A 20,256-nucleotide genomic window follows, 5' to 3' on the forward strand; every position below is an offset into this window, starting at 1 on the left:
GCTGGGGATTTTTTTTTTTCGTATCGATTTAGGATTTTGATGCGATCTTCCGGTCTATTCTCGATTTGGAAGGTACGTTAGGACTGCTTGCTGGATGAGGTTAAGTGACGTCGCATCGCAGGGTGGCTGGCATAGCATAGTTATATTCGAGAATAAATGAACTATGCAACACTGTACGGAGTATATATATATATAGGTTAATATTATGTTCTATGATATTAAATGATCTACATGGCTCAAAACACGTATGTAGCGGAAATCGAGATATATGTTAGAAAAAGGCAACGCTCAAAATATCAGGTACAATCAAGACCAACTTGATGGCCCAAAAGTCTGGCCTGCTGCCAGTTGTCTATACGGCGTCCCGAGGCCATCTGCCGTCTTCTCATAGACAGTATTTCCCCACCATGTCAGACTGGCGCCGGGCAGGGTGATGCAGAAGAAGATAATCACAGTGGAGACTGCGACGCCACAGTCAAGCGCGGAGGCGAGGATATAGTCTGGTGAGATGGCTGGTTAGTGATCGAGGTTCCAACAATTTAATTTAATCGAAGATTTGGAAATAGACTTACTATATTTAGTCCACCAAGCCCCTTTGCGTCGCTTGATGATACCATTGAAGATCGCGTTGAATGCCCACCAAGACGAAAAGTTGATACCAGTAGCCGGCGGCACAAGAGTCATGCCACCAAAGACCACAGGCCAGGAAATGTAATTGAAGAAATTCCACTTGCGTCCAAGGGTCCATGTCAAAAGCACAGCGAGAGGGCCGACAAGGAAGAACCAAAGCAAATTTCCGTAGATTTGCCCTGGCGAGTAACTATGGCTGGGGCCCAGAGCACCTAACCATTATATTTAGAACAGAGTATGAGTAACGGAAATTAAACAGCAGCTTACCCCAGATGAGAGATGAGGAATATGTGACAGTTCCATGTGGACAAGTATATCCGTTTGATTGATTGGTGCACACGTTGGGAACGCCCTCCAGAATGCCGAGTGTCAATCCCGCTTGAACCAAAGCTCCTACCAGAGTGGCAAGGCCTTGTGCGAAAAACACTGTTCGAGGCTCGATGTGGAAATAATGACCAAGTTTTTGGTCCGAAATGAATCTGTCACATGTTAGATACTATAGAACATGACAAGGAGAGAAAAGCACGTACTCCAATCCTTGCGCAACACCAGCATACGTAAGGAATTTGAATGACATATTAGCAACGGGTACTCCCTGGAAAGCGTAACCTCCAATAAATTCGGTAATGAGATTAATCTCATTGGTACTGATGTTGGTCAACGCTTTAATGATTCCGATTGGCATGAAATAGACGAGAGGCAGGACAAATCCAACAAAGACAGCCCACACTGGCAGACCAGTACTCCAGACCTCGTTGACGATGATATTTAACACCCACATTATGACAGTGACAATGGCAAACCACCACCACGGCACCTGACGGTATGCTGCATTTATCCGCGCGTGAATGTCTTTCTTTCCTTCGCCTTTCCAGATGGTCCATATCTCCTTGCCGTGGTAGAGAGCAATATGAACGAAAATTCCTGTTAGATTTGCAAACGCAATACCATAGGTCAAAGCATAGCCGGCGGGTAAAAACATGGGTGAATAGTTGTCGTACGCCTGATAGTTGACTGTAGCATCCGCATTCATAATCCTGGAAGTGTTGTACACGCTCCCGGTATTATCGTAGACATCGGAGCTCATCATAGGCATGTACGAGGAATACCACGTGTCGGTGTAATAGAGAATGGGGCATATGAGCCAGAAGAAGAAAACGAAGCCACCGATAACATTCAGGCCCGCCCAAAGTGGCGTTAACAACGGGTTTGCGTTGGCAAAGACGACCTATTACGCGATCAGCGTGCACGCACGAGTATTCGGGAAAAAGAGACGTCATACCTGGCTCCAATCAAACGTCAGGACGGACATCCCCAAGCCGGTCACCTGTCCAAACAGCTGATTGACGACAACATTATGCGGGACAATCCAGCAGATAAAACTGAAATAACTCAGTGCCTTGAACAAAAATCCCGGCAGGAAATACCAGGCAAATCCAACCAAAAAGACCACAAGGAAAAATTTCCTTCGAGATATAGTCCACCCATCTGCAACGGCGTTTGCCCTAGTGTGAAGTGCCATCAAAAGGGCAGAGTTGGAGAGCACGCCTGGCCAAATCATTGCTGCGGGCTGAACTAGCCACCGCTGAAACAGGCCAGCGAGGCCGAAACCGAACAGCTGTGTTGACAGAGTAAATAGAATGCCGAATCCCGGATTGTATCCCAGGTTGTAGAACTTCGTCATGGCCTCGATCACCTGTGTGGCTGAGGCAGATCCAAACGACACGTTAGCCATGATTGTTATGAGCGCATGCTCTTTGACGTTGAAGTTGCGATCCGGGTTGAAGAAGCCAATAGGCACAACGCGAGCCCAAAAGATACCCACGGGATACGCGAGCAACTGGCCAACAAAAGAGGAAATGGTGACACTAGGCTGTCGCAGACTGAACAGCTGATTCAAGGCGCTTCCGATCTGAAATTTGGCAAATTCATGTATCAGCCTCCGGTATCGGGTCATGCATGCATTTGACAACTTACTATTGTGAATAGTATGCCAATAATCCACATGCGTGATGTGTTGACGGGCATGGACGGATCATCCTTGGGCGATACCACAGCGCGTACCTCCGGGTACGGCGAGTCGTCGGCCTCGAAGTCGAGCGTTTTGCGTGCTTCATCATCATCGATAATTGATTCATCACTGCTACTGCTGGTCGTGACGTGGTTATGCTCTTTTGACGTCGAGGAATTGAAATCAGCGTGTCCCTACAGAAAGCGTGTCAGCTGAACCACACCACCGATTCATGGGCCATCAGATAATCGCCATACCTCGTCTTTCTCTTGGCTGAAGCTCTCCTCCCCACGCAGAGTTTCCACCGTCTGCGGAGCGATTCTTTCGTCCATGGGAGCTGTATGCTGTTGGGTTATGTTGTGTTATTGCGCTTTCATGAGCAGTCATATATGGGACTCAGCAATTCACTCCAGGCATTGTCCGAACAGCGAACAAGGAGGGTTGCAGTCCATCCGAGCGTCGTGCAATGGAAGAAAATAGGTCAAGGCATTGGTTGCAGAAACAGGAAAAAGATCAGCCTCGGCCTCTGGCCAGTCTTGCTTGCATGCAGTACGGAATAGTATTTAATCAATTCTGCGGCGCTGTGCATGCTAAAGTCACTAGCAGTCGTTGGTGTCGCACATCTTTCTAGAGGAACTCAAAAGGAACTTACGTAGGATTTGCCTGGGAAAGGCGCGCTAGTACGGCGAAACACTGCATAATACGAATTTTAATTACGACTAATGGCGCGATTAGTGCTGTTTATTGGCTCTGGTTATTGGGGGCGCCCCCGCAGATCGTCGTCTAAGCTAATCGTCGACGAATTACACGTCGTTTTACGCGCTCATGTCGGGCTCTGGTTGGTTACCTAACCTCCGAAAAGATGCAGGAGCCCCAATGTCTAACCGCGTATATGCATCCTTTCAATTTATTAAGCTTCTACTAACGCTCCATATAGTTTAAGATTTACGGCTAGTAGTATTCCTTACGGGTACCATGGTGTACCATACGGTAAACTGCGTATGAATATACGGACCCTGGTACGTACCTGTATCAGGGTAGTATATGAAGGGTGCCCGATTATTGAGGCGTTCAACAGCTATCCACTCAACTCCATCTCATAGCTTGTGCCATGTGTTTTGAATCTAGAGCCAATATAGTACACAAACTACGGCCAATGATTGGTTGTCAGCTACAGATGCACTGACTACAGAATTGTAGAAATAAGAAGTCGTCATCTAGAGTTGTGAGAACCTTAACGAGGAACTGCAACTAGAATTATGAGCTCGCGTGGGTACTGATAATGTTGTGACCGATGAAGTATCTTCGAATCGCGGCCTGTCCTTTGTAAATCAATAACCGCATAGTCCACTATTCACAAGCCTCGCATTCGGTGGACTCGTATTCATCGTCGGTGTCATCAAGTTCTTCCCTTGCAACGCGTATATGATTGCAATTCGAGGTTTCGGTTCCACGACACTTCCGCTTAGATCCCGATCGAGCCATACTGAAAGAAAAATGGCAAATAGCAGAGATGAAAAGGAGAAATACTGATAAAAAAAAATGAAGCTGTTCTGAGGATAGGGTGGAATGACAAAGTTTATCCAATCGTCTCAACCATTCCTTCCTGCTTCTAGAATTGGGATTCTCCGACTGCAGCCGGGTTTAGGGCTCGATATGCTGCCGATATCTCGTTCTTGACCGCTATGCGACATGAAGCTGGACACACATACAACGAGAATGACCCTGTTTCATCTTTCGCCAGCTCCATGAGCGTTATGGCCACCATTGTCTTCCCTAGCCCCATCGCGTCTCCACAAATGCCCCCACGGATAGGCGAGAGGAAGAGTTTGTGAAGTTTGGCTGCTCCACGGCGTTGCCAGTCATGGAGTTGTACCGGGAAGCGTTCCGATGGTAGGAGTATCGTTGATGCTCATCTGGGTAGAGAACTTTAGCCAAAAATCATAACTTGGTGCATTCATACAACATACAATGAAACGTTCCACCCATTGGTGGCCTAGGTATTGGCGAATGGGGTACTGTCGGGCTCCAATGTATACAAAGCCAGGCTTCAACTCGATGACCATAGTGTCATCGATAGTCATCTTCCTCTAACTCGTTGTCAAAATAACAACGGGGATATTAACCAGTCAGCTACCAAAAAGGGACCCCTTAATGGGGCTTTTGGTAATGCTCATGTTATTTGTAAATAATGCCTTAATATTCCGCTGTCACAAGATCCGTCCAGTCCTGCATACAACCATGATCTTAGTCGGTAAGAACACAGAAAGCTGCGGGAGAGATAGAGGGGTGGCATACATCAAAGTAGATGGGTCTGCGAGTTGCTTTCAGAGGAGGTCCGAAATCAGCTGTGATTTTGCTGTAGGCTTTTTGTATCTGCGCTATCTTCGCAAATGCAGTGAGGAGAGCTTGAAGCCTGCGGTCATTGAAAACCCCTATTCAGGAACCGTCAATATGACTCAGGGTATCTCTCAGATGAAAAACAATATGTTGCAGCACACGAAGATGGGCGTGAGGAAGAACGCGGCGAGGAAAAAATGGGAGCGGCGGGTGAGGAGAGATGAGACGAGGTGCTCACCGGGCAAACAGACCTCACCTACCCAGCTCTCTCCCTTGCCATTTCTTGGAAGTCCAATTCAAAATCTCCCCCATTGCCCCCCCCTTTGTTCTTTCGGCGCCCATCTTTGACTATCCAACTTGCCATTACTCTGAACCTCGGGCGTACTCCCATATGGAATATCGACGACCCTACGTCTTTGATAACTTCATCTTGCTCCCAGCTAATGCTTGCATAACTGCTACAATCTCGACTTGAGAAATTGACGGTGCTCTTTTCCATAGCATTCACCATAAACATGCCAGCGAGCGGTGAGAAATTGGTTTTTACCGAGAGGTTGCTAGTTGGGAGCCTTGGATCATCTCCGTGTGCTTCTGCACATCGAGATGGATGAAACGAGTTGAGAGACCCTCCCCATTCTGCAGATCGGCATTTCACACAGCTGTAAGGCTTGGAGGGAAAGAAGGAGGGTACGGGGCAGATGAGCGCGGCGTATCCTGTTATTGAATCAAGCATGCCCAGTGTTCACTATCATTCTCAGTAACAAACAACGCTAGTCTAAATCAGGGGGAAACAGGGCCAAACAGACGCTTAACGATATGACGTGATGAACAGAGCACACGTGACACGAGGTTGCCTACGTAGTTGCCTGCTTTTCCGCTCTATTCTTCCTGACGTGGAGAGGGACGTCTCGCGAGAATATAGACAGATGGGAAATGCCATTGTGGCAGAAATGCTACTTTTCTGCTTGCCCGTGAATATTCCCGAATATGGCTCAAAGCCCATATTCACGGTTGGCGGCACTAGAAGACGTCTCACCTCGAAGACCACATTAATCACTTCATGGAAAGCAAGCCTTGGCCACATTTGTACGATCAAAAGATGCTGGCAAGGCATATTCGCAGATTTAAAACTGGCGGTTGTGATGAAAATGATACACTAAGCCTGCGAAAAGTGCTTATATATCGCATTAGCATGACCATGTGCTTACCTCTAGTCTTTTTGTGCGTCCACCTTGTGGTCCATAGTATCTGAAGCCATTTTTCTACTTGGCGTGGGGAGCCCTAGAGGCAGGCATGAATGAGCAGGAGTTTCTTGAAGCATTGTCCAGATTATCTGATTCAAGCAAGAGTGGCATGGCAGCTTCAACATTCTCAAAGTTGACGGCACCCACTCGCTTTTCTAAATCATTTAGCAACTTGAAAACACTGCTGAATCGAAGCTGGAATAGATCAAAGGCTCAGAGAGGCATACACGCTCGCAAAATTATTTCGGATATCAATGGGGCCTAATGGCTTTGCCTCTCTCTCTCTCTCTCTCTCTCTCTCAAAAAAAAAAGCATCTCATTCTATTCGCTTATTCTTACAGTACCAGGTACATGTATATCTTGTACTCTGGATACTTTTCATGTTCGCTTGCTCACACCCAAGGTAAACTACTTATTATCAGTCATCCAGTCGCAACCTAGTGATAAATTAAAGGAGTGATATTATATTATAGCGCAAGAGCTAGAAAAGAAAGATAAGCTTATAGAACCTCCCTTGGGACTTTTGTATAGGACGGAGAGAAATATCTAAATATGCTGAGCCATAATAAGCTAGCATCCAAAATAGTAAAGCCTGAAAGCTAACAATGTAATAAAAGATTACTGCTCTCAAAAATAATGTAAAAGGATAATATATAGTAGAACGGAGGCGGTGTTGGGGATCATAACACCACGTATCAGATTGGCAAGTCTGCACTTTATCTACCCTAGCCCTATCGCTCTTTCTCAACGTCAGGCACTCCTAGGTAGCCAGCAATGCGAAAGACGTAATTTCCACCGACAAGCAGATTTCTTAATTCATATCGGCGGCGCCATGATCGTTGTATCTTTCTTGCCAGGCAGGTCCGGGAAGGAGGTGTGCATACGTGGTCAGTGTGTTTATAGGCCTATCATTTTAACTATATCAACACGGCTATTAATAAGTTGATAACAGATGTCTCAAATCTAGTCTCGACTGTTGGCTATCTAGGCGGGGGAAGACCTTAAATCATATCGAAATGGTGGGTCATAAGCCCATGAGCATTGGCATGTGCCTATCAGCATGCGTACGGAGCACTTTCGTGCCGTCGGCCCAGGGGTGAGACTGAGAACCAAGACCAAGACCGAGGATCCGCTCTGTGCGGTGATTTCTTCGCTTGGGGAGAGGAATCTTGTCCATGCCATGTATTTCCTTTGACGTCTCCAATCCGTACATAAGTGATTATTAGGTATATAGTTAAGAAGCATGTCCTAACAGGCCTACATCCACCCTAATACCTAGGCATAAGCATGAATGGCCAAGGAATGCAGGGCATGACTCGAGTATGCAGGCAGGACGTACAACTCCATAAATCCAACGGCATCCTGTAGATATACAACGGTAGCGTCGGCTCCAATGCACAATTGCATGCATGAGGGGCGATGCACCTTATTTGAACATACGTATCATCAAAGCAGCAAAAAGACTGCGGAATTTCGGAGTACTCCGTGCCTGCTTCAGTTCTCCTTTAAAATGCAAACAATAAGACCCTGTAGCGCAATTAGCTGAAGGATTAAGCGTGCGGCTAGACACAAAGAGGCAGCTGTTCTCCTCAATATTACCCGAATAGGCAATAGAGGGCCTCTGCTGGGCCAGCTGGGGAAAGCAGGCGGGACAAGCCGCTTCGGCATTCCGTTCCAACTGCAAGCCCGATACCTCTTTTTGCTCGCATATGCTCTGTTCATTGGCTGTAGACTATGCCTAGGCTGACTGCATGGCACATCCACAATCACATTCACGTTCGTGTTTACATACTCCGGCGCTGCCAAATGGTCCTCTGATCGGGCGAAGTAGCCGGAATAGGTTTAAAAAAAAAAGAAAAGAAAAGAAGGGAAAAAAAGGGAAAAAAAAAAAAAAGAAAAAAAAAAGGCAACGCGGGAGTATGTGCGCAAAACTCGAAGAGGCGACAAGCGTTGAGAATGGAGCATTTGGCCGCGGCGGGTAGAGCCGACGGGGCAAGATGCTTAGGGCCGCCATCAACTGAGCTGTATGTATATATATATATAAATTCTCCTCAAAGGATTCAGTCGTCGTCACCACCAGCAAGAGCATCCGCTGACTGACCGGTTGAACCGGAGTCTTTTTTCTCTTTTACGTGATTTTGTTCGTGCTTGATACCGAGATATTTCTACTAGCCACCAGAGCACACACTGCGAATACGGGGGACTAAAGGGTGTGTGTATCTTTGACTCCTTTCTCCCTCCTCTCGTCTCACCGACTAGGCGTCTATCATGGCTGTCATGGCTATTGACACCTCGCGGTCTCACCTCGCAGAGAATAGCAGCGCGGCGCCTTTCTCTCAAAGACCCATTATCATTCTTGGAGCAGGCATCATCGGCTGTGCTACTGCCTTGCAGCTGCTGCAGAATGGCTTCCAGGTCACGCTTGTGGGCGAGTACCTCCCCGGAGACAAGAGCATCCTCTATGCCTCGGCATGGGCGGGCGCTGCATGGCATGCTGCAGGCGGCATCACCGACGACCAGAAATATATCCAAGCCGTTACGCACCGCTATCTACTAAAAATGGCCCAAGAGGACCCGTCGTCAGGCGTTTGCATTGTCAATGGCCGAGAGTACCTTGAACAAGCACCTGGCAAGAACTCATCAGTATGGGGAGAGAAAGTACTGAAAAATGTAGGCTTTACCACCTTTATTCTTCTAGCTGTCGTGACATGGTCTCTGACAGCGTTATCTCTAGTTTCGAACATTGGAGCCCGGCGAATACCCATCAACCTTCTCCACTGCATGGGAGTATGAATGTCTCGTAGTCGATCCCACCTTGCACATGCCCTGGGTAGGTGCGAAGGTGCAAGCACTCGGCGGACAGTTTGTGCGCCAAAGAGTGAACTCTCTGAAAGAGCTGTACGAGATGTACCCGGAATCTAGGATTTTCATCAACGCCAGCGGCTGGGGTAGTAGAGATTTGACCGACGTGTTGGACCAGAAGTGCTTTCCTGATCGAGGCCAGAATGTCCGTTTGCGCACTGCGGAACATCACACCATGTACTTTCGAAATGGAAAGGAGTACACATACATCATCCCTCGACCTTTGACGGGGCACGTTATTCTCGGAGGGCATAATTCAAGGGACAACTTGTGAGTACCTAGACCACCACCACCACCACCACCACCACTACATGTATGGAGAAGGAGAAAGGGCTTATCAAAAAATCAGGAGCGGAGAGCCGGATCTAGATGTTGCTAAGGACGAAATCCGACGTGCCCACATCCTCGCGCCCGAGATTGTACCAGCTGAACCCGCAGAGGCAGATGTAAGTTACGTTATCGGCATCCGGCCGGCTCGAGAGGGTGGATTCCGGCTGGATTCGGAGAAGATTGGGGATAAGACGGTGTTGTCGGCATATGGATTCGCTGGCGGTGGATATGCGTTCAGTTACGGAATTGGCGATGCGTTGGTCAAGATGGTTCAGCAGGCAGAGTTTGACAGTGTGATAGCGCCGGGGGTTTAGCATGGATGTTCTTTGCATGTCTTTCGAGGAGACTTTATATATATATACCGCTTGCACTATGTATGTACATATGTTTTTATATCTAACACTATCTAGGCATTCATATGACTATACTATGAAATGTGGACTTAACTGCGCCTGAATTATGTACTGTATCTCGACTAGGCTATAAGGAGCTATAGTCTCCCTTATTATTCCTCACTATTTCCAGGGTCTTGACAGCATCCATGCCTTCTATCGATATCCATAGTACGTATAAATTACCGGTATTGAATACATAGACTCTGGCTGAGCTAGTAAGTAATTCGAGATACCGTATTGTTCTCTGCGTATGTAATAATCCTGCGCGTAATAATACTCCGTTACATGCCTAGCCATGCACGCTCGTGCCGTCGAGTCCTCGGACATGAACTCCATATTATTCAGGCATGCTTCCAAGCATAACGGTGTGGCAACCCTTTTTCTAAAAGCACACAGATTTTCCTTTTCTAGGCATCAGCATGTAGTGATATATGTATGTATATCTATTCTCTCCGTGCGCTTCCGGCTGCCGAGACTCGGCGGTATGAAAGGTACATCGTTACTAGCGCGCCCCGAATCCACCAGGATGCGTACTACGAACGTTACAGGTATTGAATACGGCCACAGTGGGGCACTCGCACCAATCAGCGCGCGGGCTTCCCCATCGCAGATCCTCATCTTTCAGGCTCTCTTGTTGGATCTGCGCCTTCTTGCTGTCTGTCTGGACTTCTTAGTACTTACTCTTAACTACCGCTGCAGTCAAACATTCTCGTCTCGCCTCGCGTCACAGCCTTGCCTCACTTGGCGACGACCATCTATGCGCAACACCAACTCCCTTCTCCATCCGCCCACCTTGCCGCTCGTTGATGCTCCGCCGCGTTGTCTGGTGGTCAATCCCCTTGTCCACTCTGTCCCTCCTGCTTGGCCTTCGGAAGAGCTCTCCGTTCCCCACACGCCTCCCCTTACGCCTGTCTGTCTGTGCATCATCATCATCATCATCATCTCGACCATGACTTGGCATCCGTTTTGATTTGGTCCAATACTATCCGTTTCGTGTGTTCAACGCCACGTCGTCCCCCCCCATGCTGAGCGCAGGATCGCCCGACCAGGCGTTGCTTGCGGACCGAACATCATGACAAACAGCGCGGCCGGCAAACGTCCCTCGGAAAAGGGCAACTACCGCGGCCAGCTGGGCCGATTTCGACTGAATCCAACGGTGTCTTCGTCGCAGAATCCGACCTCCTCGCCGCAACAGAGCAGTAATAATAATATTATTATTAGTAACATTTCCACCCCGGTCTCCCAGCGGGCAGAACCGGCCGCCAGCTCGGTGTCCTCGACCAGCACCGCGACTTTGAGGCGGCGTGCTTCAAGGTCAGACAGTCTGGAGAATGGCAACCCAGCCATTGATCGCGACACTCACGTTTCCAAGAGCAAGCGGGTTTCGACGGCGTGCGAGTTCTGCAGGAAACGGAAAAAGAAGTGCGACTTTCGATATCCGAACTGCTCCGCTTGCACCCGCGCCGGTGTTGTTTGCACTGTACTCACCCTGGGCCAATCTGTTGCCAATCAGGCAGTGCCCCGAGACCAAATCGAGAATCTTGAAAAGCGAGTGGAATGGCTGGAAGAATTGCTGCGAACGCAGGCCAGTTTAGATGTATCGGGAAAGTCGACAGGCTCGGCAGTTGAGGATAGTATTCAGGCCGAATCACCACATACCGAACCGTGGTTTCGTGTTCCAAAGATGCTCACGCAACCCCGGGCGGGAATTGGCTTGACTGCTGCAGACGATACCGCCGAAGGTCCCAACTCAACGACTTTACCGTCTTTGGAAGGGGGCCAGTTGCCCAACATTTCCGAGATATTTCGCGATAAGTTAGAGAATCGCCAGAGCATTGTTCCCCGTTCCTCAACATCAGTCTTACCCCAAGTGCGTCGCATGTCATCCTGGGACGAAGCCGAGGAATTAGTGAATAAATACTTTGATGGCTTGGGAACCCAGTATCCGTTTCTACACAAACCCGACTTCATACGTGGGATGAGATGTATATATCAGAATCAACCAGTTGCCCCAGATGTGCAAAATTCGTATCATATCACGTTGGCTGTTGCCCATCTCACGACCACCAACGACATTCAGCAAGCCACAGCCTTTTATAGGGTTGCTAGTGAGACGTTAACCCCTACACTACAAAACGAAGACCGTGTCTCTTTGCAGGCACTGCTGAGTCTAGCATTGTATTCTCTTTCGTCTCCTGCGGGACCTAGTATATGGCAAGTCTTGGGGACAGCCATGAGGCTCGCCACTAGCTTGGGTTTACACAAGGCTCGACTACCGACGACCAATACAAAGGATATGGTCGACTATGAAATGGATAAACGTGCTTTTTGGAGTCTCTATAATCTTGACCGTCTAATCTCGGTCACGCTAAGCAGGCCATTGGGAATATCAGACGACGATATCACAGTAGACATGCCGTTAGAATTCGATGAAAACTGGGTCGAAGCACCACGGAATTGCAACATGTCGATATCTGTGCAGGTTGTCAAATTGCGTCGAATCTTTTCAAGGATTTACCGATGCTGTTAGTTTCCTTTTTCTCTCTCCTGCCCATAAATTTCCAAGGATGACCACTGACTAGACTAGTATATAATCCTCATGCCGAACTCGCTACGGATGTTACTTCAATCCTAGAAGCGTTCCAGCAGGAGCTTAACGACTGGCGCACGTCCGCCCCTGTTATACAATCATGTCTACATTACTCGACCAGCTACTACGACTTTCTCTACTACTCAGCCCTACTACTTCTATACCGCCCTTCCACTCTCAACCCGAACCCGGACAGCACTTGTATTGTAGGATGCGGCGAGGCCAGCATCCTCGTCATACAGTCCTTTTGGGACAACTACACTGCCGGTAAAATAAAATGGCTTTGGATTACCTTGTCCCACGTGTTTACTGCGGGTGTCACCATACTCTGGTGTCTCGAGCAAGACATTCGCGCAGTCCGCCACGGCATGCCTCCGCTCTGGGGCAACCCACAGGTATACACAATGCTCGACTTTGTACACACTCTTCTTGACGAGTTTCGAAAGAAACGACAAGGCGCGGATCGATTAATCAGCCAATTTAAGAGCCAGAGTCAGCAAGTTACCTATCGTATGGCCCAGGCCACCGCAGAGCAGCAGCGGCAGCAGCAACAACAAGCGCTGGAGACGATCCAGCAGTTACAGACCACTGCTACTTACATACCTAGCACCATACCCACCACCATACCAGCCACTATGCCGGCAGATCAGATGATGATGGTCCATCCGATGTTTTATAGCTATGGATGGGCAGGACAAGAAATCGCATCTTTCTACGGATTGTAATGATTATGACGAAAAATATAGTACACTATCTCAGTGCGAAGCTCTATTATGATGCAAGTCAGCGTTCTTTTATTATTTTATTTGGTTTTTTTTTTTTCCCTTTTTCACATATTCTAATTTTGTTTGAGATACCAATCAACTGTTCTGGGCCGGGGCCGTGATTTCGCTCGAGAGACAAAAATGTATATACTCTTGGTATATCGTGGTATATCGAATATGATGAATATAGACTTTGTCCAGATGGCGTCATATTGTTGTGCTACCGTAAGCACCCGAGCGGAGGGAAACCCCCCGCAGCACGCGGGGCATGTGCTTCCGCGTGTCTCGCTGTATATCAGGTAGGATTGAAGGCAATGCAACGACAGAAAAGCACAGCAACAATGGCCGCAACACCCGTCCAAGTGGCCGTCCTAGACGACTACCAGGGCATTGCAACGCCCAAATTCGCCCACCTCGTCGACCAGGGCAAAATAAGCGTCACTTACTTTCCCAACACGCTGAACGTGCGCAATGCCGATGAGCGCGAAGCGCAAATCAAGCGCCTGCAGCCCTTCGAGATCCTGTCCACAATGCGTGAACGCAGCCTCTTTAACGCAGACATACTAGGCTCCCTGCCCAATTTAAAGGTTCTCTTGACCACGGGCGCTCGCAATTTTGCCATCGACCACGAATTCGCTGCGACAAAGGGGATAGTCGTGGCAGGCACACAGCGCACATCAGAGGCCGCCAACGGGCCCGACCCAACCACCCAGCAGACATGGGCGCTCATTCTGGGGCTGGCCAAGCACATCGCGCGCGAAGATAATGCGTTGAAAACCGACAAGTCCTATTGGCAAGGGCAGGATCTGGCGATTAGTCTGCCCGGCAAGACGCTGGGGTTGTTGGGGTTGGGGAGACTGGGACAGGCGTCGGCCAAGATTGCGATATTGGCCTTTGGCATGAAGGTTGTGGCGTGGAGTTCAAGTCTGACACAGGAGAAAGCCGATGCCGCCGCGGCGGAGATTGGGTTGCCTGCAGGAAGTATTCGCGTGGCGGCTTCCAAACTGGATCTGCTGCGCGAGGCGGACGTCGTTTCGTTGCATTATGTGCTCTCAGAGCGTAGTCGGGGCCTGGTGGGCAAGGAAGAGCTGGCTGCTATGAAGCCTTCGGCGTTGCTGATCAATACATCGCGGGGCCCGCTGGTGGATGAGGCGGCGTTGTTTGAGACGTTGAAAGCAGGCAAGATTCGAGGCGCGGCCATCGATGTGTTTGATATCGAGCCGCTACCAGCAGACAGTCCATGGCGCACGACAGAATGGGGGAAGAATGGGCGCAGTGAGGTGCTGCTGTCGCCGCATATGGGATATGCTGTGGAAGACTATATTGGCAGCTTGTATGACCAGGTGGTGGAGAATCTGGAGAGACATTTGGCGGGGCAAGAGTTGCTTGTGAGGTATAACTAGGCAGCTACATCTATAGTATATAATTCTGTACCCTAGTCAGCATTTCCTGCAAGTATCCAAGGAAATTCCCTGATGTAGTTATACAAGACCGATAAGCTTATCTCTCAGCTCTCCACCCCGCACTCCACCTCCTCAGATCAGTCAAAATAAACACCACGCAAAATTTCTGCCCTTGCTATCAAATCGAGAAGGATCACTATTGCACTCAAGTAGAAAATCTTAAACAACATTGGACAAGCTGGAAATGGCAGAGCAAACAATACCGCAAATGCGCGGTCTACCACTGGCCTTGCACGGCACTATCATACACACTTTGGACGCCAGCACACTTGAAATCCTACAAGACTGCCTTCTGATAATCGACAGCGATGGCAAAATTGAGAAAATATTCAAAGACACGCCCGCCGACAAAGTCAATGCCTGCATTTCCCAAGCCGGTCACTCTCCAGACGTCTTCCCCGTGAAATACCTCCGCAGAGGGGAGTTCCTCATCCCGGGCTTCATTGACACGCACTACCACGCACCTCAGTATGCGCAGAGGGGTTTAGGGCGCGACCAAACGCTTCTAGAATGGCTGGAAAACGTCACATTTGCGCACGAGCGCAAGTTCGAAGATGTCGCGTATGCCAAGAGGATGTATACGGCCTGCGTGCAGGCGGGCATTAAACAGGGCGTGACGACGGCTTCGTATTATGGAAGTGTGCATGTAGAGGCTACCAAGATTCTGGCTGAGACCTGTCTGGAGCAGCGTCAGCGAGCCTTTGTGGGCAAGTGTAATATGAATCGCAGCTCGCCGGAATGGTATCGAGACGTATCGGCTGAAGAGTCCCTGAAGGAGACTAGAGAGTTGGTGGCGCATGTACGCAGTATCGACAGCGAGGGGAAGCTAGTCAAGCCGATCCTTACGCCTAGGTTCGCGATTACGTGTGATGACACGTTGCTGTCGGGGCTGGGGCGGATTGTGGATGAGACTCCCGATATTCATGTTCAGACGCATTTCAATGAAGCTGTCGATGAAATGGAGTATACCCGCCAGTTATACCCGCAGTTTCAGCACGAGGCAGATTTGTACGATGAATTCGGGTTGTTGGGGCCGCAGACTATTCTCGCGCACAGCATTTTCTTGAAGGAGGAGGAAATGGACAGGATTAAAGCCAAGGGATGCGGAATTGCGCATTGTCCCATATCAACGGCAACATTGGGCGAGTTTATGATGGCGCCGATTCGGGAGTATCTGCGACGTGGGATCAAGGTTGGCTTGGGAACTGATGTTGGCGGTGGGTTTTCGAGCAGTATGCTAGATATCATGCGACATGCGTTTATTATTTCCAAGGCGCGCGAGACTTTTACCAAGGGCGCTGATCCGGCGTTGAAGCTGAATGAAGGGTTTTTTTTGGCTACGTTGGGTGGTGCGCAGGTCTGTGGCATTCATGATAAAGTTGGTAACTTTATCGAGGGCAAGGAGTTTGATGCACTGGAGATCCATACCATTGGATCGGAGCCATGTGGTAGCCTGGGTGTGATGAGTCCGATAGAAGATGAGGATTCCATTGAGGCTATTTTTGAAAAGTTTCTAATGACTGGTGATGATCGTAATATTGCCAAAGTGTACATTGCTGGTCAGTCGGTTAAGGAAACTGCATGAACTTTGAGAACTCATTTTGAGTTTATTATATACACGACACCTAGGCAGCTAGAGCTAATTCACATTTAGTAGACTCTATCAAAACAACATATCTAAAAATCCCCCCATAGCTTTTGTTTCAAAAACCTCTCCGAGAATTGCGCCCGTCTTATAGCCCACCAGCACTCCTTCTCTGGCAAGAGCCTGTTAACCATTCGATAGAAATGATATAGGAGAGTGAGAAATCTTGGGTCATTCTCAGATAGCATGTCTATCAGGGTGGGGTGGAACAAGACCGGGAATGAATATGCCACTCTAGAAACATCCGGTACCAAATGCGGATGTGTTTCCAAAACCGTGTGTTCTTCATCTCCATCGCCCGGTAACAGGGATAGTAGTACTGAAAGACGCCTGGCCACATCGATATATGCATCATAAACTCCCATTGATGCGTACGTATCAGATGCCCTCACATCCGGCTGTAAAGGATTGCAGATCTGTTTGTTTATTGGTTTTGGCAGCTCGCAAAATCTCTCACTGACAAACGGACCTTGCTGATGGAAAAGATCTTCGAAAAATGGCCGGTAGCCGTAGCAGTCGCGTCTAATGGTTGTGAGAACGTTTTGGATGGCATGGATAGGCCGATACCCTAATATAGCGTGCAAGACGCGTAAATTTCCAATGAGAGGTGGTATTGCGAGGGAGCATACATGTTTCATGCCTTTACTGAACGTATAAAGTTGGTCCTCGGGTATGTTGTACGCCGTGCTGCCGACTATAGGTAGGATTTCTGGATCAGACCAGGCCTCGAAGTAGAGAAATAGCGAGGTACAGAGAATAGAGTCCCGGTTGTCATCGGTGATGGGACTGGCCAGGGCCGCGCGGTAGAGATTTAATGCATGTGAGAGATGTCTCCGTGACAGATTCAAATATGTAATTTCACTTTCAGGTAATAAAAAATGGAGATGCCGAGCTGCAAAGCAGAGTGCTGCATGCATCAGATACTCATGCTCGAAGGCCATTGGAATAGCGTGTTCCCAAAGCTGAGCTATGATGGGAAGGGTATGGCAGGTTGATGTTTGAAAGTGATGAAAGAGTTTCAACTGCTCAATATTTAGTGGTTCGTCCTTGGGCCCTATCGGTGTTGAGATTGGCGATGCCATAAAATCTGCTTGTTCATTATTGGCATGTCGTCTCGGCCGGCGGCGACATGTATCTCCTCTCTTCATGCACCGGTGACATGACGGGTAGTTCTCATCGCACTGCACACAGTTGAGCTGTATGACCTTGCACGAGGAGTAAATGGCATACCTTGACTCTCCGCTCTTTACACGTCAAACAGCCATTCCGTGACTTGAAGTGCGGCTTTTTCTGTCTGCTACAAAATGGATTCTCGGACGGCTGTTCCAAGTCTAGCTTGTCGACGAAGACGTTGATGAATTGCTTAGACATGCTAGATCAGATTTAAGATATGCAAAAGAGCTTTGGTTTTTGCTCTTGTTGGTATGGATGAGAGGAAGGTGAATGGCGATGAGTGCAGACAAGGTCGGCTTGAGACTAGTCGGCTTTGGGTTTAGCTTGCCCTCGCATTCCGGAATAGGTAAACGACTTCACATCATTGTCGGCCTGGCGTCACAATGCCTTGTCTGCGTTCCATATTTAAGTCCATGTCTAAGTCTATATCTATTATCCAGTCTGGATACCTGACCAGATGCTCATGTCGGAGTGCAAAACAACTCAGTTTTATAAACCATCCGATACAATGAACTCGGCTTGGAAGAACGGTACGTGCTGGTATAGCCTTGCACTATCAAGCCCTAGTGGGTTTTTTGCAATTTTCGACAAGACCGCTTTCTACGCAGACCTAGCAATGAGCACAAGGTGTGTCTGATATGAGTTAAATCATTCCAAGACATTCTTTGTTTTCCATGACGCATAGATATATTTGCAGAACATATTCAGCTTGCATCTTATAGCCCAGAGACCGAAGCAGTTCAGCACAGCTGTGGTAATGTCCCCCGGAAAAGTTTACTCGTGCAGCTTTGAAAAAACTTGTTTTCAGAGTCAATCTCATTGCTAAGTTCTAACATCCCCGTGTCTGCGAAGGAAATACGATCGACACATCAAAGTCAACCCAGACAGGGTGCTTACCTAAGCGGATACAAACCAACAACTTACAGTACTGACTTGTAAAACTTCACGCAACTTAAGCATTGTCAGGAACCTCAAGACCGATTATCTTGCTAATCAAAATAAAGCCTCTCTTGCTGCTTGATGTCAATCACGGTGATCATTTACAATAGATTAAAGTCTAACGAACCTCTTTCCGACTAACTCTTCTTGCAAGAACATTTAGTCCGAAAGAGGATTAACACAACTCCTCTGCATGCAAGATGCTGGCTAATCATATGCCCCTGAGTCATGGGCTGTATAGGGTCTATTAAATAGCGATACAAGAAGAGCCTTTGACACCTTTTTATTGCAGTGCCCTTACGAGAACATGATGGCGTTTGGGAAATTTACGAGGATTCTCAAACACAAGACCTTCCCATGAACAACCCCGAATGATAATAACTTGACTTCATCAAAGACATATTAGGGTTACGGAGCGAATAGCCCTAGATATGTAAGAATTGACCCAATGAAACGGTATAGATAAAACAAGATTTCGCTATATTGTAACTAAACCTATCGATATGTATGAAATCAATTAATAAATGATTGTTACCATGTTACTTTCCATTCGATCCACTGACACCGAGCTAATCAAGCCAACAAGTTCAACACGCACCGGGCTCCATCATTATTACCAGAAGCAGGGCCCTGCGAGACCTCAAACGGAGTGTCGCCTGACACTGGGAACTGCCAAATCTGGCCATTGCCATTCTCCGATGCATACAGAGTTCCGTTGTTCATTCCATATACGGCACCCACACCGATCACGCCGAGCGCGCCATAGTCGGCAACAGACTCCCATTCATGCGTAGAGAGATCGAAACGAAGCAGGGCTGTTTCATTCATAGAACTCACTGAGCCAACTGCGTACATGTACTCGCCTGCGTCCGGAATGTACACCCAGTCTGCCACCGCATAACCAAGCGTAGAAGTAGTCCCGTTCGCAAGCGTCTGGCCATATGTCGCGGACCCAGGCGCGAGATCGATCTGAGCCCAGGTTGTCTCTGTACCAACCCAGTAGTGCCCGTTTGTATCGACATCGCCGATGTTACTGCCAGCTGGAGGCGAGTCGGCGTCGATAGTCACCGTGGTACCATCCGCGCTGATCCGAAGAATCGTCCCTGTGCTGGACTGATATCCGTAGATGTAGTTGTCTAGGACATTGTATCCAATGGAGTTGATGGAGGTGTTGTCGCCGAGTCCCGTGGAGACCTGGGTTGTATCCCCGGTGGTAAGGTCAACCCGGTATAAAGTTGCGTATTGGATTAAGTATCCGTAGGGGTCGCAACTGAGTGTAGCTGTTGGGGTTGTAGGCACACAAGACGTTGCTGACTCAGTGATGGTGGCAGTCACAGTAGCAGTTATCGTAGTCGGTGCACTGGTAGCAGGCGGCGTCCAGCGACAAGTGCCCGTCGAAGAGGAACTTATGCATGGATCCCACCACGTTGTCGTGAACGAGGTTGAGGTCGAGCATGGGTAGGTAGTCGTCTTTGTCGTCACCGAAGTGATACACATCTCGCTGGCCTCATGGGCAGTGACAGTCGCCACGGAGGTGCCAGATGGCACAGTATAGACCCCAGCCGAGGGGACCGTGGTTGTGGCAGTAGCGAAGATTGGGACTACCTCAGTAATCTGCGGTGGTTCAAACAGGTCAATAAAAAGCCCGACCTGAATGCCGAACGGCAGGCAAACGTCCACGCCGATATCGAGCGGGACTGCAGCAGCATAAGCGCTGACATACAGCGCAGTGCCAAGGGCATAGAGAATGTTCCGTGGAGATGCCATGGTATGCATCCTATGCAGAATAAGCAGAGAAAAATATTGAACCTTTGAGACTAGAGAACGTGATTGTGAGCATCTGGATTACAGTGAAGTTCTCGAGCGGGCA

General features: G+C 48.5%; 5 protein-coding genes across 5 annotated transcripts, besides 1 other annotated feature; 3 read left to right on the top strand and 2 right to left on the bottom strand.

The window, feature by feature from the left end:
* Nucleotides 1–306: 306 nt before the first annotated feature.
* On the bottom strand, nt 307–2,973 carry UA08_03291 (hypothetical protein; the record flags this gene model as incomplete). The annotated part of the gene is made up of 7 exons (XM_020265575.1): nt 307–512; nt 573–842; nt 898–1,109; nt 1,161–1,858; nt 1,913–2,542; nt 2,608–2,835; nt 2,899–2,973. The coding sequence occupies 7 exons, from the start codon at nt 2,971–2,973 to the stop codon at nt 307–309; spliced, it is 2,319 nt and encodes a 772-aa protein (XP_020121098.1).
* A 1,783-nt stretch (nt 2,974–4,756) lies between these two features.
* Nucleotides 4,757–4,851: a repeat region (Identified by RepeatMasker using a combination of RepBase library and repeat library created with RepeatScout).
* A 3,642-nt stretch (nt 4,852–8,493) lies between these two features.
* Nucleotides 8,494–9,731, top strand: UA08_03292 (hypothetical protein; the record flags this gene model as incomplete). The annotated part of the gene is made up of 3 exons (XM_020265576.1): nt 8,494–8,895; nt 8,960–9,357; nt 9,437–9,731. The coding sequence occupies 3 exons, from the start codon at nt 8,494–8,496 to the stop codon at nt 9,729–9,731; spliced, it is 1,095 nt and encodes a 364-aa protein (XP_020121097.1).
* Nucleotides 9,732–10,884: 1,153 nt separating this feature from the next.
* Nucleotides 10,885–13,127, top strand: UA08_03293 (hypothetical protein; the record flags this gene model as incomplete). Its single annotated transcript, XM_020265578.1, has 2 exons — nt 10,885–12,337; nt 12,400–13,127. The coding sequence occupies 2 exons, from the start codon at nt 10,885–10,887 to the stop codon at nt 13,125–13,127; spliced, it is 2,181 nt and encodes a 726-aa protein (XP_020121100.1).
* Nucleotides 13,128–13,507: 380 nt separating this feature from the next.
* Nucleotides 13,508–16,214, top strand: UA08_03294 (hypothetical protein; the record flags this gene model as incomplete). The annotated part of the gene is made up of 2 exons (XM_020265579.1): nt 13,508–14,554; nt 14,808–16,214. The coding sequence occupies 2 exons, from the start codon at nt 13,508–13,510 to the stop codon at nt 16,212–16,214; spliced, it is 2,454 nt and encodes an 817-aa protein (XP_020121099.1).
* Nucleotides 16,215–18,959: 2,745 nt separating this feature from the next.
* UA08_03295 (hypothetical protein) lies at nt 18,960–20,153 on the bottom strand (the record flags this gene model as incomplete). Its single annotated transcript, XM_020265580.1, has 1 exon — nt 18,960–20,153. One exon carries the CDS (start codon nt 20,151–20,153, stop codon nt 18,960–18,962), a length of 1,194 nt encoding a protein of 397 aa, XP_020121265.1.
* Between the last annotated feature and the right edge of the window lie 103 nt (nt 20,154–20,256).

The sequence above is a fragment of the Talaromyces atroroseus genome, assembly GCF_001907595.1.
Source record: "Talaromyces atroroseus strain IBT 11181 chromosome Unknown scaffold_3, whole genome shotgun sequence".
In the NCBI taxonomy this organism is placed as follows: Eukaryota; Fungi; Ascomycota; class Eurotiomycetes; order Eurotiales; family Trichocomaceae; genus Talaromyces; species Talaromyces atroroseus.